Source organism: Spermophilus citellus (assembly GCF_964194105.1).
Source record: "Spermophilus citellus genome assembly, chromosome: 4".
NCBI classification, from domain to species: Eukaryota; Metazoa; Chordata; class Mammalia; order Rodentia; family Sciuridae; genus Spermophilus; species Spermophilus citellus.
Genome location: NC_138185.1, coordinates 109006395 through 109022877, shown reverse-complemented (window position 1 = coordinate 109022877; position 16483 = coordinate 109006395). Strand labels below are relative to the sequence as shown.

The 16483-nt window shown below is 36.7% G+C and overlaps 1 protein-coding gene across 6 annotated transcripts in view; it reads left to right on the top strand.

Moving 5' to 3' along the window:
* BBS4 (Bardet-Biedl syndrome 4) overlaps positions 1-16483 on the top strand; it is a 71815-nt gene that overhangs the window by 45887 nt on the left and 9445 nt on the right. For 2 of the 6 annotated variants that reach the window (XM_081291784.1, XM_081291783.1), the window contains 5 exons: positions 4532-4629; positions 7337-7400; positions 8707-8818; positions 10178-10250; positions 14506-14559. In XM_081291784.1, coding sequence (XP_081147910.1) covers positions 4532-4629; positions 7337-7400; positions 8707-8818; positions 10178-10250; positions 14506-14559 — 401 coding nt within the window. Of the gene's footprint in view, positions 1-2117; positions 2176-4531; positions 4630-7336; positions 7401-8706; positions 8819-10177; positions 10251-14505; positions 14560-16483 lie in introns of all 6 variants that reach the window. The other 4 variants (XM_081291787.1, XM_081291786.1, XM_081291785.1 and 1 more) reach the window with 4 other exon arrangements.

The window sequence follows — 16483 nt, the reverse complement described above, 5'->3', positions numbered from 1 at the left end:
TAAGCACTCCACCATACCCTGTATCACCAGTCTGTTTTTTGAGTTCTTTATATAGTATGGATATTAACCCTCTGTGGGAAGAGTAGCAGGCAAAGGTTTTCTCTCATCCTGTAGTATGTCTCTTCAATCTGTTTATTATTTCTTTTGTTATGCAGAAGCTTTTTAGTTTGACATGATCCCATTTGTTGATTCTTGCTATTATTTCCTTAGCTATTCAGGAAATCATTGCCTTGTATCTATGTCTTGAAGTTTGTCTCCTGTTTTCTTCTAGCAGTTTCAAAGTTTCAGGCCTTGTATTTTAGGTCTTTTTGAGATTATTTTTTTTCATCTATTTTGAAATGATTTTTAGACAGGGGGGGAATCTGGTTTCAGTTTTTTACATGTGGATATCCAGTTTTCCCAGCTCCATTTGTTGAAAGAGGCTTTTTTCCATGGTATGTTTTTGGCAAGAATCAGCTAGCTATAAGTACTGGCTTTTGTCTCTGTGTTCCCTGTTCTATTCAATTGGTCTGCTTGTCTGTTTTTATTACCAGTACCATGCTGGTATAAAAACAGTATATTTTGATACTGTTATAGTATATTTTGAGATCAGGTATTGTGATACCTCCAGAAATATTCTTTTTGCTAAGGATAGTTTTGGCAACTTGGGTTCCACGTGAATTTTAGAATTTTTTTTTTTCTAGTCTATGATGACTGTTTGTTGTTTGTTTACTTTTTTGTACTGGGAATTGAAACCAGGGACACTTAACACTGAGCTACATCTCAGCCCTTTTTACTTATTATTTTGAAACAGTTCCTTACTAAGTTGCTGAAGCTGGCCTTGAACTTGAGATCCTCCTGTCTCAGCTTCCCAAGTGGTTGTGCCATTGATATTTTGATTTAGATTGCATTGATTTATAGATTGTTTTCAGTAATGTGGCCATTTTAACAATATTAATTCTGCCAATATATGAACATGGGAGGTATTTCCATCTTCTGGTGTCATTTTTTATTTTTTATTTCAGTGTTCTGTAATTTTCATCATAGAAAATTAGCAATTTTTACCTCCTTGGTTACAGTTATTTCTGAATATGGTATTTATATTGTATGTATTTATGTTTTGAAGCTATTGTGAATGAAATCGTTTTTCTGGTTTCTCTGTGAGCTCATTGTTAGTGTAAAGAAAAGCTATTGATTTTTATATGTTGATTTTGTATTCTACTTTGCTGAATTTATTTATCATATCTGAAAGTCTCAAGGCTTTATTTATAGTGCTCTTAGAAAAGTCCTAGTTGTTTTAGGAAAACGTTCAACTAAAAATTTGAACCACAGTAATTTCCTGCTTAGCTTTCATTTACCCAGGATTCCGTCACAAATTTTAAACTTGGGCATTAACCCAAGATTAATATAAAGATTTGTATTAGGGCCACTTCTAAGAATATTTGGCACCTAGGACATTTGCCATAGAGGAGAATTCTTATGGGGTCATGTTTATTCTGTTTATGGAATTGCTTAAATATGTTGGGCTTATAATCTTAAAGGAAGAAAGAGGGGTAAGAGATGTCACGAAAGAGGCAAGAAAAGAGAAGGGGCAAGAGAGTATTTTTGCCAGATTGCCAGCCTTCTGCTCTTACTGCCTTAGTAGGATGCTAGAGGGGCACTGTAGAGTTGGAGATAAGAGCATGGTTTTTAAAAAATATATTTATTTTTTAGTTGTAGTTGGACACAATACCTTTATTTTATTTTTACGTGGGGCTGAGGATCGAACCCAGGGCCTTACTCGTGCTAGAGGAGCGCTCTACCGCTGAGCCACAACCCCAGCCCTGAGGGTGGTCATTTTTACAACTAGTTAAAAGGCATTACTTCGTCTTCCCTTCATTACCAGGTCACTGACCTCTGTGGTAACATAAACCTCTAATTTACCTTGTAAATTCATTCAGGAATACAAAACATGACTTTTCTTTTATTGTGACATTTTAATAATAGTTTGGAGATGACCACTGTGTGTCATAAGGTAGTGGAGGCTCTGTTTTGCATATATGTGGCTGTCTTCTTTGGAGAGTTTTTGAAATAGACAAGTCTCATAATATCTCATAATATCTGTGAAAACATGTAAAAACTAGTGTCCCTGATTGTAGGGGGAGTTGGAGTGAACAATGATTTGGAATACAAGAAATGCAACTTACATGTTTACAGGTAAAAAATTCTAACTTTAAATTCAGGATTCATAGACTAGTGATTTCTAAGGTATTTATGATTCCTTCATCTTAGAGAATAATTAAAGAATAATGACGATAAAAATAATAGCAACAATAATAGCTACAGTTTCTTTAGGGTTTACTATTTGAACTTTTTAAAATATGAAATGATTCAATCCTCTATGAGAATGAGTGTGTTATTTAAAGTTTGATCCTTAGACGTGTACTCTCTGACCTTTCTTGCTTTTTTCCTTCGTAGAAAAATATTACTTATAAGATTTTAGTATCATCTGTTCCTTCTGCTAGCATCCCTACCCCCTTCTATCTACTCCACCCATTTGTAAGCTCCCTGAAATCAGAGAGTCAATTTTATTCACTTCTGTATCCCCAGGGCCTAGAACGTGTCAGTCAGTGAATATTGGTTGAATGAATTAATGAGTCTTGATTTTACAGATGAGATTAAATTTCCTAAGGTCCCCCATTTGGTAGCAGGACAGTTATGAAACAGTGAAAATGGTCTATGAGGTCTTTGATGAAGCTAAAGTTCTTTTAGTTTTTAGATGAATTACATCTCTAAATTACTCTTAGCATTAGATTTGGTGGTGCCTCCCCTTCTGATTTGTAGAACTCCATTTTGTGAGCCTCTGGGCCATTGATTTACCTTGTAAATTCATTCAGGAATACAAAACATGACTTTTCTTTTATTGTGACATTTTAATAATAGTCAAGATGTGAAAATTTACATTTTATAAATTTTTAGGCTGTAGAAGCAATGGTATAGAGTAATGTTTAAACTCAGAATGGTTTGGTGGCTCCTCCTTTTTTTTTACTTATTTCCTTTAATGCCTAAGTGACAGAGGGATAGGCCATACAATTAAAAGTAGGTCAAGGGACTGGGAATGTAGCTCAGTGGTAGAGTACTTGCCTAGCTTATGCAAGGCTCTGGGTTTGATTCCCACCACAATAAATAAATATGAGAAGTTGGTCCAAGATTACTCAGTAAGCCACCTGTCCCAGTACTCTTCATTATGCACTTCTTTACCCATTTTACGCATATACACACATCTTCAATCTCAGTGATTTGTTTTTTTAATAAATATTTTTTAGTTATTGATGTACCTTTATTTTTTATTTACTTATATATGGTGCTGAGGATTGAACCCAGTGACTCACACATGCTAGGCAAGCACTCTGCTACTGAGTCACAAACCCAGCCCTGATTTGTGTGGTTTTTAACAGTAAATTTAATTCAGAAAGTGGTTATACAGAATGTGAATGGCTAAGATCTGGTAGGCAGAGAAGGAAGGAAACAAGTGATAGAAAAATATCAAATAGAACTGGGTGCGGGGGTGCATGCCTGTAATTCTAGTGACTAGGGAGGCTAAGGCAGGAGGATCACAAGTTCAAAGCCAGCCTCAGCAACTTAGCAAGTGCCCTAAGTAACTTAGCAAGACCTGTCTCAAAGATGTGGCTAGTGGTTAAGTTCCTCTGGGTCCAATCCCGAATATGGAAGGAAGGAAAAAAGCAAGGGAGGGAGGAAGGAACTCATAAAGGCCCTTTAGAAGTGCAGTTCTACTGAGAGAATTGTACTGTATGTCACCAGCCAGATTTAAAAATAAAAACATTCAGTTATTTTTTACTTTAAAGCTTTTTATTTTTTTGAGAAGTTAGCATTAGATTCAAGTTTCCTTTTTATCTTTTCCCAATCTTCTCTGCCCTCTTTCTCAAGGTTATCACTATTCTAAGGCAGGTGTTGATCCTTCTCCTTTATACCATAGAAAAATGATTTATTAATGAATTTTTTTTTACCTGTACTGATTTTATAGTTTCTTAATCATGAGCCATATTCGGTGATTCAAATAGATTTTTTTTTTCATTGTTGACTTCTTATTCCTTAAGCAACAGTATAATGTTCCCATTTGAGCTATTTCTAAAGATTGTGTTTAACTATTTACAGTGTTTTTGGTACTTTGATCGATCAGGTATGACATTAACTATGTTAAACATATTTTGTTAGAAATATTTCTGAAATCGTCATTAAAAGACTTCCTAATCACCTTCTATAATCATGGGGGGGGGGAGAGAAGAGATTTGTTTTGTAGGCCAAGTTATCATGTGAAAAACTGATGTTATATAAGACACAAAAACTCTAGAGAAAAAAAACATATATCCAATGTGTAATAGTAGGACAAGTATCTCTTAGTTTAATAGTCTATATATTTTGATGCACTATAATATATTCTTATAATCAGCAGCATGAATAATTGAGGTATTGCAATATGCTTAAGATTTATTTAGACATAGAACAACACTAAAAGGAAAATAATCGAATAATGCTTGTGTCATTTGTTTAGTCATAATATGCTCTCTAGTCCCAGACTTTCCTATTTTGGAGAAGCAGAACTGGTTGATACATCTCCACTATATCCGGAAGGATTATGAAGCGTGCAAGGTGAGAGGCTGCAATGATAAGAGGAAATGGGAGGCAGGCTGTGGGGTAGGCAACTAACTGTCTGCAGCACAGTATGGCAGTTGATATTCCACTAATAAAATGTGAATTCATCCTTCCTTACACATTATATATTGGTTAGCTTTGCTATGATAGTGCTGCCTTAAAGTTTTAGTGGCATTTATTAATTGCTCATGGGCCTCCAGATTGACTGTGGGTTGGCCAGGTTTGACTATAGACTTTTTTGGGTCTGGTTCAGGTGTGTTCCATGTATCTTCTCATATCAAGGCAAATCTGAAAGGGCAGTCATTTTTTGGGACTTCTTGGTTTCTTGATGGAAACAGATGTTTACCTCACTGTGTTATCTGTTTTTTTGATCTTTGGATAGATAAGATAATTCTCTTAATTATGGTGAGGTTGATCATCATTTGTGTAAATATAAAAAAGGTTTTAAATAAAAACCATTTATTTTCCATCTTTACTGTTATATGTTACAAATTTGCTGTCAGATGGTAGTAGTATTAACATGCAAAGTAAATCTATGGTGTTGTCTCTTTTTTTAAGCATTCAGAGCTTTGTGATGCTTCTTAAATTTTGGCTTTTAAACAGTGCAAAGAAATAATGATCTTTAGTGCCAGTAAAAATGTTGAAAATTTCTCTTTCTGTTTTTCTTCTGTGATTTTACCCTTTTTTTTTTTGTTTCCCTTTTCATTTTGACCACTTTTCAGTTTCCTTGTTTGTTTGGCTTCTCTTCCTCTGCTGCTGCTGCTGGGTTTTTTTTGTTGTTGTTGTTGTTGTTGTTGTTGTTGTTGGGTGGTGTTTTTTTTTTTGTTGTTGGTTGTTTGTTTGTTTTAACAGTACTGGGGATTGAACCTAGAGCCCCTTTACCACTGAGCTACTTCTCCAGTCCTTTTTATTTATTGAGACAGAGTCTTGTTGAATTGCCCAGGCTGACCTCAAACTTGTGATCCTCCTGGCTCAGCCTCCCCACTCAGTGAGATTACAGGTGTGTACCACCCTGCCCAGCCTTCTAATTATTTCTCAAGAGTTGGGGATTTCCTAGTTGCTTGATCCCTTTGTTCATTCAACACATTTCTTCCTGATTTCCAAATCAGTTTGAAATGTCCACAAGCATTTCAAATTCAACTTGCCTGTGGTTGAATTAATCTGCTCCCTTCTAAACGTATTTCTTATCCCATTTCCCATCTCAGAGATGGATTTCATCCATCATTCACCCAGTTGTGAATGTGTCACAGTTCCCTCATCCATTTCTTGATAATCATCAAGTTCTAAACCGATTTCTTATCCCATTTCCCATCTCAGAGATGGATTTCATCCATCATTCACCCAGTTGTGAATGTGTCACAGTTCCCTCATCCATTTCTTGATAATCATCAAGTCTGGAGAGCCTTCTCTTACCACCTTTTGAAATTGTCTACTTTCTCCCCTCTTCCTGCCTTAATCCTCATTATTACAATTTAAACTACCTCCAGGGTTCTACCAACCTTGCCTTTAATATTGTTTCATTTCATTCTGTTTTTAACATGTTTCCAAAGTGATATTTCTGTATAACAAACAGAATTGGGTTTTTTCCTGATTAAAACTTTTCCCCATTGCACTCAAACTTTTTGATATGGCAATTGAAGTCTTCCTCTCTGAAGGTCTTGGTATCTCAGCTTCTCTTCCAGCTCCTGCCAACATGAAGTTTGAAACAAATCCAGAAAGCCTTCCCTAATTCATAGAATCAGATGCTTGCCCCCTGAGCTATTATAGCATCTTGGGTTTAGTCCATAGTAGTAAAAAGAGCCTATGGTGGGCTGAGGTTGTAGCTTAGTGATAGAGCCCTTGACTACCATGTGTGAGGCACTGAGTTCGATCCTCAGCACCACATAATAATAAATAAATAAAATAAAGGTATGTATTTATCTACAACTAAAAAACAAAGAGGCTATGTTTCACTTATCCGGGAATCACTGGCATCTATCATGGTCCTTGAAAATCTCACATTTTAATAGCTTGGCTAGTTAGATTTTAGACAGGGGTTGGCAAACTTTTTCTGTGCTAAGCCAGGTAGTAAGATAGTTTAATTTTTTTTTTTGGTGTGTGTGTGTGTGTGTGTGTGTGCGCGCTGGGGATTGAGCCCAGGGGCACTTAACCACTGAGCCATATCCCCAGCCTTTTATTTATTTATTTATTTTGTATTTTATTTAGAAACAGGGTCTTGCTCAGTTGTTTGTGGCCTCACTCCTCACTAAATTGCTGAGGCTGGCTTTGAATTTGCCTCAGCCTCCTGAACCCTGGGATTACAGGTGTGAGCCACCCCGCCTAGCTAAATAGTTTAATGTTTTGCAGGCCAGATGTAGTATCTTATTATTTTTTATTATTTTTTTGTAACTCTTTGAAAATGTAAAAACCACTCTTAGCTTGAGAGCTGTACAAAAGTAGCTTGTGAGTCCTGTAATTTGTTAACCCTATTCTAAAAACAGTAATCCCAACAAAAGTTGAGATTTTAAAAAAATTCTGGGGTTGGGGCTGTGGCTTAGTGGTGAAGTGCTTGCCTAGCACGTGTGAAGTACTGGGTTTGATCCTCAACACTACATAAAAATAAATAAATAAACAAATAAATAAATAAATAAAGGTATTGTGTTCATCTGCAACTAAAAAAAAAAAAAAATTTTTAAATTCTGAGGTATTTTTCTTCCTCTTTCAGGCCATTATCAAAGAACAGCTTCAGGAGACTCAGGGGTTGTGTGAGTATGCTATCTATGTCCAAGGTAAGTCACATATTTCTTCCTAATGGAGAAATATACTTGGCTTAGGTTCTTGGAAAAAGGCCAACTTATGAAATACTTAAATTCAAGTAAATGTTCCACTGAGGTCTTGCTCAGTATTTTTTGAATCTGAACATAATTCTTTGACTTCAGAAGTGATTAGTACTATGCAAAAAATTACTACCATCATTCACCCCTTTGTAAGTTCCTGTGCATTCTTTTTCAGAATGGATGCTTAGGATCACTATCTCACACTGTGGTTTCAGGGCCAGAAAATGCTTTGGAAGAGTTCCTTGTAGTCTAGCTAAAGGATATGAGAAAAGGCTTTGAGGATTTTGTAAAGAAGTCAGGAGGAAGAGAAGAAGCCTAGAGTTGTATAGGGTAAATCAGATGATAAATTGAACTCTTCAGAAACCAAAACAGGAACCATCCACTTAAATTTTACTCTTTAATGCCCAAAGTGGCATTCTTCAGTTTTTCCAGGAATTCTGTTTTGACTTTTAAGTATAAATGAATGGTTTGCTTACCATTCATTGCTTATAATCTTCAGACTAATATAAGCTTTTCTGATATCATTTGTAAGATATTGAAACATTTAGGATATCATGGCAAAAAAAAAATTTGCTCTTTTATTGTCAATATCACAAGTTCTAGACTCCCAGTGTCTGATAAATTCTTCTGAAAACTTAGGCCTAAGAAAAATTAATGGTTTTAATAGGTCACTTTACTGAAAACTAATATAATAAAAAGATTTGACAAAACCTCCTTGTTGGACATGAGGTATTGATTCCACTTGTATCATTCTGGGTTTCTTTCTGTACATTGTGAAGTAGAAGTCTGAATTATAATAAAGTATCTGATGAGGAAGCCCAACATGTTCTTTATTTTTATTTTTATTTTTTTAGTTGTAGATGGACTCAATACCTTTATTTAATTTATTTATTTATTATGTGGTGCTGAAAATCGAACCCAGTGCTTCACGTGTGCTAGGCAAGCACTCTACCACTGACCCACAATCCAGCCCCCTCAACATGTTCTTCTTGTGAAGTTTCTGTGATAATTTGCAAAGATATCTGTGTGTGGTGGATGCTTAGAGGATAGGGAGGTTTGAGTTAACCTTATTTTATAAGAAGTTTTAGCTTATGTCAGTTTTACTTGTTTCAACCATCTGAAGTAATACATGATTATATTTAAGACATAGTTATCCAAAGGATATTTTGCATGTGGCTTTCCATTTTCCCATTTTTCAATTTTTCTGATGCCAGACTCTGTTTCCTAGAACATGATTTTATTTTATCTTTCTTGGCAGCATTGATATTTCGCCTGGAAGGAAACATTCAGGAATCCCTAGAACTCTTTCAGACATGTGCGATTCTTAACCCTCAGTGTGCTGATAACCTCAAGCAGGTGGCCAGATCTTTGTGAGTATTGGCAGCCTGGAGACCCTAAGGAAGTCATGGAATACAACGTAAAATGCATTCTTAGGCTGAGCCTGCTGCTGGCAGACTGATACAGTGGAGGAAAGTGGCTTGATAGGTATAATGGGATTCATTTGAAGAATGTGGATTAATCTTGATATTTGAGAAAAAAGGATAAAGTAGTATCAAAGAACTAAGTATTTTGCCAGGTGTGATTGTATGTGCCTGTAATCCCAGCAATTTGGGAGGCTCAGGAGGGAGAATTTCAGCTTTGAGGCCAGACTGAGCAATTTAGTGAGACCCTCTCTGGAAATGGTCAAAATAAAAAATAAAAAAGGCTTGGGATATAGGTTACTGATAGAGTGCCTCTGGATTTAATTCTGAGCACTGGGGGAAAACAAAACCCACCCCAAAACAAATAAACAAAAATACTACCGAAACCAGATATTGTAGTTATTGTGCATTCTAATTTGAAGAACAGTCATACTGCTTATCACATAAATAACACCATCTTGTACCTTAAGTCCTCTAATCATATTGGCAACCCATGGAATTTTCCTGGTCTGCTGTTCAACACTTATTATGATACTTGACACAGAGAAGTATTTTAGTATTTGTTGTATGGATGCCCTAAAGTTTTCTAAGTGGAAGTAATCTCCAAAATATTTATAAGGTGTCAGATTCTCCTTTTCCAGAGTAGTAGAGTGTTCATTAGGGTTCCCTCCTTCATTTTCTTCCCTACATTGTCATTTATGCCTCCACTGTTTTTACATAGAGGCAGTTTTCCTGTTCATGATCCAGTATCAAGGAAAAATGATGATGTTGATAAATGATGGCAGCTCTTGCTTAATTTTATATCATTTGGCTTGTTTCTTTTTTGGTCTATATTTATAGAACATTATAGAAAAAAAAAATAATAGAACACTTTCACCAAAATTGGTGTATAATGAGATGAAGGCTTTGGAACAGCTGCCAGTGCAGTGCTTACCAAGACAGCTTCTGCTGTTGGTGTGCAGCAGCCTGCCTAGCCTTTCTAGCATGACCAGCCCAAGAAAAATGTCTTCTAGAATTTCCAGAGAGTGTAATATGAACAAAATGTGGCTCATGCCTGTAACCCTAGCAGCTTGGGTTGCTGAGGCAGGAGGATCGTGAGTTCAAAGCAGCCTCAGTAGCAGCAAGGTGCTAAGCAACTCGGTGAGACCCTGTCTCTAAATTCAAAATAGGGCTGGGGGTGTGGCTCCATGGTCAAGTGCCCCCTGAGTTTAATCCCTAGTACCTCCCTTCCCCAAAAAAAGTGGGATTAGTGAAGTTAGACTTCTAAGAATTTTGAGGTAATAATTATGGAAAATGCATCTTTTACAGATTTCTTTTGGGAAAACATAAAGCTGCCACTGAAGTGTATAATGAAGCAGCTAAACTGAACCAGAAAGATTGGGTAAGTAGGGAATTTTCAGTAGTGTCTTTTAGTAAGCATGCTAATGGTTCCATTTATGAAATGACTATCATAAGTTATTATAGAACTCTTATATGCCAAAAATGTATATTCTCAAATTTTGTTGATGCTTTTGCTAATTATAGGATCAAAAATCATGTTTCCTCATACTTTGCAGATATTGCTACATGGTTTTCTAAGTGTCATTGTTGCTAGTGAGCAGTTACAGTCTGATTCTTGTTAGTAACTCCACTTTTCTCTCTAGAAACTTTGGAGATTTTCTTTTTATCATTAGCATTTCAAACCATTAGCAATAAGTGTAATTGTATTTGATTTATTTATTTCTTCCCCATCTGTTTGACACTCATCTGGCCATTTCATTCTGAAAACCCTTGTTTTTCTTTGAGGTGGGAAAGTTTGAGTAGTTCTCCATTACTTTTATATCTTGGTGATTGTGTCTAATTGTAGCAGAAAATTGGACTAAACATTGGCTTTGCAAATTAAGGGGTTATTTTTTTTTCTTCATGTAACTAAAGTTCAGGTAAATAGTTGCTGGCATTGATTTGGTGGTCCTAGAATGTCCAGGCTGAGATTTTTTTCAAGTATTTGATGATTCTGGGAGAGACATTCATCTCTATGAGAGAAGGAATAGATTGATTAGCTCAGAGAGCTTGCATTGCATGAGTTTCCCTGAAGTTCCGTTGTCACTATTATTTTTTAAGTGTGTTAAATTTGCCAGTCACTTTTCTTCTGTAGGTTTGAAGATTAAGTTGTTTGAGTCTTTTTTATTCTTTTTTTTTTTTTTTTTTTTTTTTTAGTTGTTTTGACTCTTTATGCCATAGAATATTTTACAGCTGAAGACAAAAGTGAAGCTACAAGTAAAGGAAAAATCCAGCTAGGGGTGTAGTTTATTTGTTGGTGCTGGGTTCAATCCCAAGTATTAACAAATACATTTTTAAAATTCATGTACTTTTTAATTAATATTTTCATTAAATTAATGTCTACTATGTACCAGACAGTAAGCTATACTCTGGAGATGCAAAGATGCTATTTCTGACTCACTTGGATAATCATTCCATTGGTACCAGTTAGAAGTGTTCATTTCCCAAATAGCCAGATACTCTCTACTATGCTTTATAAGTGTCTTAGGAAGACTTCTAGCCCTGCCTTCTTGGATTTACCAGGATATTCCATGTCTGGCTGCAACAGGAGACTAATAATTCTGCCTGACATTATTTTATTTGACTTTTGGAGCAATTCTCTTTAAGTAGGGAGAATTTTCACCATTGACAAGTGAGAAAGCTGAGGCTTGGAATGACTTGCCAAAGGGCACACAGTGGGCTGGGGATGTGGCTTAAACGGAACCGCACTCGCCTGGCATGTAAGTGGCCCGGGTTTGATCCTCAGCACCACATACAAACAAAGATGTTGTGTCCGCCGAAAAATTTAAAAAAAAATTTTTTTTTAAAAAAAGGGCACACAGTGAGTTACAGACAGAACCAGTGTTAGAACTCAACCTAGAATCTAGGATTGCTCACTTTAATGCTGGAATCTTTCTACCATACCATCTGCATTTGCAGATGTCTACAGGATTCCTTTACCTCATAAAAGACAGAATTTGACTCTGATTTATTTTGTTTTCCTTTCCAAATTTCCTTTTCTCTTAGTTTGTTTAAGGCATGTAGCTGCTTCCCTCGCAAATAATATCTAGAGCAAATGGTTAAAAAAAGGTTAGGGGTTAGTTAACCTTCAGGACATGGAAAGGAGAAGAAAGGCTATATTCTCCCCGATTCTGTCTCCACGTGTACATTTCTATAGCATGATGAAGTGAAAAGTACGCAAGTTTTGGAGGCAGGCCAGAGGTCAAGTCCTAGTGTTTTGACATGTGCCGCAGTCTGGCTGGGCACAATTCAGGAGCCACTTGTCAAAAGAAACTAACTTTATTTTTAGAACTACACACCCAAACAAAACAGCTCCTCAGGAAAAAACCCACAGAGCCCAACTGCCACCACCGGCTTCCCACAAGCCTCTCTCCCCAACACCAGCCTCTCCACCTCCCACAATCTTCCTGCTCTTGAGGCCTATTGGCTGGGTCGTGTGGGCGGAGCCAAAGAAGTCCCCCAATGAGCAGCTCCGTGGTCTGAAAGGGCAGGGGAAACAGCCCAATGAGCATCACCGCAGAGGAGCCAATCAGCTAGATGTTGCTGGGGCCACTGTGAGCCAGTCATCAGCTGGCAGTCTGAAGGGCGGGGAAACAGCCCAATGAACATCACCCGGAGGAGCCAATCAGCTAGATGTTGCTGGGGCCGCTGTGAGCCAATCATCAGCCGACAGCTGGAAGTTTGCTGGCAGCTGGAAGTTTGCTGGGGCCCCTTTGGCTGTGGCTCTCAACAGACATGTGAATGTGATTTGTGAGTTAAGAAAAGTAATTTTTTAAAATGTGAAACATTTATGAGACAATAGGAAAATCTAACCGTAATTGAATGTATGATATAGAGCAGTTAGTAATTTTTTGGGGGTGTGATAGTGGTATTATAAATGGGTTAAAAAAAAAAAAAAGAAACCTCTTTCAGACTTTCAGAAATACATGCTGAAATGTTTGGCTGTTTGTTATTTGGTTACAAAAATAGTAAAAGTAGAGGGCATATGAATTGGATGAATTCATGGTCATTCCAACTACATTTATATATGATTAGGATATGGAACTAAAAAAGAAGGGAAAAATTCCAGTGCTGATACTTCCTGAATTAATTAAACTTCTTAACCTCTGTGAGCTTCAGTTTTATTTTCTATAAAATTGGAAAGATTATACATTGCAGATTTGTTGGAAAAATTTAAATAATATATGCAAAAACATCTGGCATTGAGCCTATTGTATAATAGGTGCTTAATCAGTGATTGATTTTTGTTGTTATTTTAGGAGACTTGGAAAACATTAAACTAGTTGTGTCTAGCACTTGTGGTCCATGTTCCTCGGACAGGGACACATCCACACTACTAACCGGGGTTCCTTACAATGTTTCCCAAGAGCATTTTCTTCATTCTTTCTTTCTCTAAAGCTACCCTAAATAGAGGAAAGTTTATTATAAAGTTATTTGAGAGATTCCACAACACTTAAGGTCAAGAGTACAAGTTGACTTATAGTGAACTAGAACTAGAACATTGGCAGCAACCAAGGTAGTTACTCTGTATTTTTGCTTCATCTTTTCTTTCTGTATTCAGAGGTTGGCAAATTTTGTTGTTTTTGTTGTTGTTGTTTTTGTAAAGGGCCACTTAGCTAGGCATGATAGTGCACACCTGTAATCCCAGCTACTCTGGAGGCTAAGGGGAAGAGGATCTCAAGTTCAAGGCTAACCTAGGCAAGTTAGCAAAACACCATATCATGATAAAAAATTTAAAAGAGCTGGGGGTATAGCCCAGTGGTAAGTGCTTTCTTAGCATGTGTAAGGCCCTGTGTTCAATCCTTAGTGTCTGGGGAAATGGGGTGGGGGTTGGGGGACTGCAACTTAATACAGACTCTATTGTAGCTACTTAGCTCTGCAATTCTAGTGCAAAAGAGCCATACAAAAACAAGAGACTGTGGCTGTGTTCCAATAAAACCTTATTTATAGAAGAGGGCAGGGAATGATTTGGCCCATGGGCCATAGTTTTCTGACCTATGCTTTTTTTGAATTTCTGCAGATGGACTGCAATTACATACATTTTATCATAGTGACCTCCAGATGGTGCTGTCAGCTCCCAAGTCCACATCACCTTGTGAATTTAGTGCTTGCCACTAGCTAGATCTGTTCCAATTGTAGATTCCTAGAAAGAGGATTCTGATTGCTTCAGGTGCCCAGAGATGGACAGAGAGGATTTCTTTAAGGATGGAGCTATGTGGCTAGCAGTCCTCTCAGCAGGAGCTATGAATAGTTTCTTCTAAGAAAAGGGCACAAAGGATGTGGATAGTGGACAGCTTTTAGAGAAAAAACGGTAGGAAGATGGGCTGGGTGTGTATCTTCAAGGAGCCATGTAAATCCAGGAAGATCACCTATTTATTCTGCTTTTTTCTCTTATTATTTTAATTTAAAAATATATATAAGGGAACTAATTTTGTAGAATACATATATTGATTATATGAACTCTACTTAGAAAAAATACTGTAGTGCCCATTTCAAAGTTTACACTTTGCTGAACAATAACACTCTTGATGCCTTTTGTTTCACTCTAATGCTTACTATGAATTACACCTAAGCCATTTTCCTTTCTTTGTATGTAGGAAATCTGCCATAACCTAGGAGTTTGCTACATTTATCTGAAGCAGTTCAATAAGGTAATTTATAGAAGGGCTGATGGTGGTTGACTGGAATTTCACTTAAGGGTGTGATTGTGTTGCATAGGTGCCATTGCTCATTTTGTATTCTCTCTAGTGTTTACAGAGCTTTAGGAAATGCACCTTATACATTTATCCCTATGTTAATGTTCATTCATCATTACTCATCTTGTTTTCCCTTGCTTTTGACAAGAAAATGGAAATATTGGAAATACTATGAATGACAGTGTATTCCCCCCCTTCTTCTTTCTCTCCACCCCCAGTGTTGTAGAAACAAATGTTCAGTAGAAACAAATGTTCAATAATATAGATATCAAAAAGTAAACTTTTAAGTCTTAAAGTTGCTCTCACAGCAACTGATTTTAGTTTTTAATGTCACTGAAAATGAATTTTAAATTTAAACTGAATCCGTTTTCTGACAATTCTTAGTTTTAACTTTTAGTTTTGCTTTTTTTTTATGATGAGAACTTGTATTTCATTGTGATTAAGCTCTAGGCTCAGAAAGAAATGTATACACATTAATTGAGGAATAGAAGAAATTACTGAGAGACCTGAAAGTTAGTGATAGTGAGATTGGGTAGAGTGTTCTTCATAAAGTTCCCACTTAGTAGTCATAAAGTTTTATTCTCCAGTGCCACCGAGACTGAGACTCTGAATTGGTTAATACCCATTTGACAATGTTCAATTTGACAATGTTTATAAATTGTGTCAATTTATAAACTGGTATAACCTGATGTACCCCTTATGGATATGAAAAGAGTCTACACAGGCTGGGATTGTGGTTCAGCGGTAGAGTGCTCGCTTAGCATGGGCATTGTGTTGTGTCCATCTACACCCTAAAAAATAAATATTAAAAAAAGAGTCTACACATTAACAGTTTTCCTCCTGTGAGATAGATATATATATGAAAAATATATATTTTGTGGGCCCCTTAAGTTTTCTGAATGGATTTACAGTTTTATAGCCTTAGATTTTTCTCTGAGAATATTGTGAGCAGGTACATTTCAATTCATGGGATTATTTTGAGCCAGAGGAGAGGTGGGATTGGTCTTTAGTTGGAACTGTACTGATGAGAAGGAGAATTATAGTTAGATTTTACTGTAAAGCTAACAGGCTAAGCAAATATAATACCTGGCAATTATATAAACACTTGTTGAAACAGTGAGTCATAGAACAGTCTTGTCTATCTACTAAGATATAAACTTCCTGAGAAAAAGGAAATCTTAATTGTTACGGCTGTTAACTCTAGTATACCTAGTACCTAAAATAGCCAATATTCCATGAATACTCATTGAGTGAATAAATGAGAATAAGCCATTTATTCATTTATTTTTATATTTTATACAAATGGAGCACAACTTTTTATTTCTCTAGTTGAATGTGATGTAGAGTCATACCATTTGTGCAATTATACCCATACATAGGGTACCATTTATTCATTTATTTGTCATCACATTGGTGGGGAAAATGAGGCCTACGCTGGGGAAGATTGTATAGTCAGTCAGTGGTGCAGCTAGGATAGAATTTGATGTGGCACTCTACATTGTCCTCTGATGGTCCCCTGCCCTGCCCCGTACAAGGAGTTGAACCCAGGGGCCTTTATGCACTGGGCAACATCCTAGCCCTTTTCATTTTTTATTGGAGATTGGGTCTCACTGAGTTGCTTAGGGCATTGCTAAATTGCTGAGGCTGGCCTTGAACTTGCAATCCTTCTCCTTCAGACTCCCAAGTTGCTGAGATTACAGGAGTGCGCCACCACACCCAACTGATGTCTCTTTTGACTTACAAAGTATGAGTCATAGATATGAATGCCAAGCAGAAAACTTTCAGAAAGATTAATTATCTTGGAAGAACTCTCCCAGGTGACTGCAGAGGCAGACAGCCTGTGTTGCCAGCTGTCCTGTCATCAAGGACAGCTTTAGGA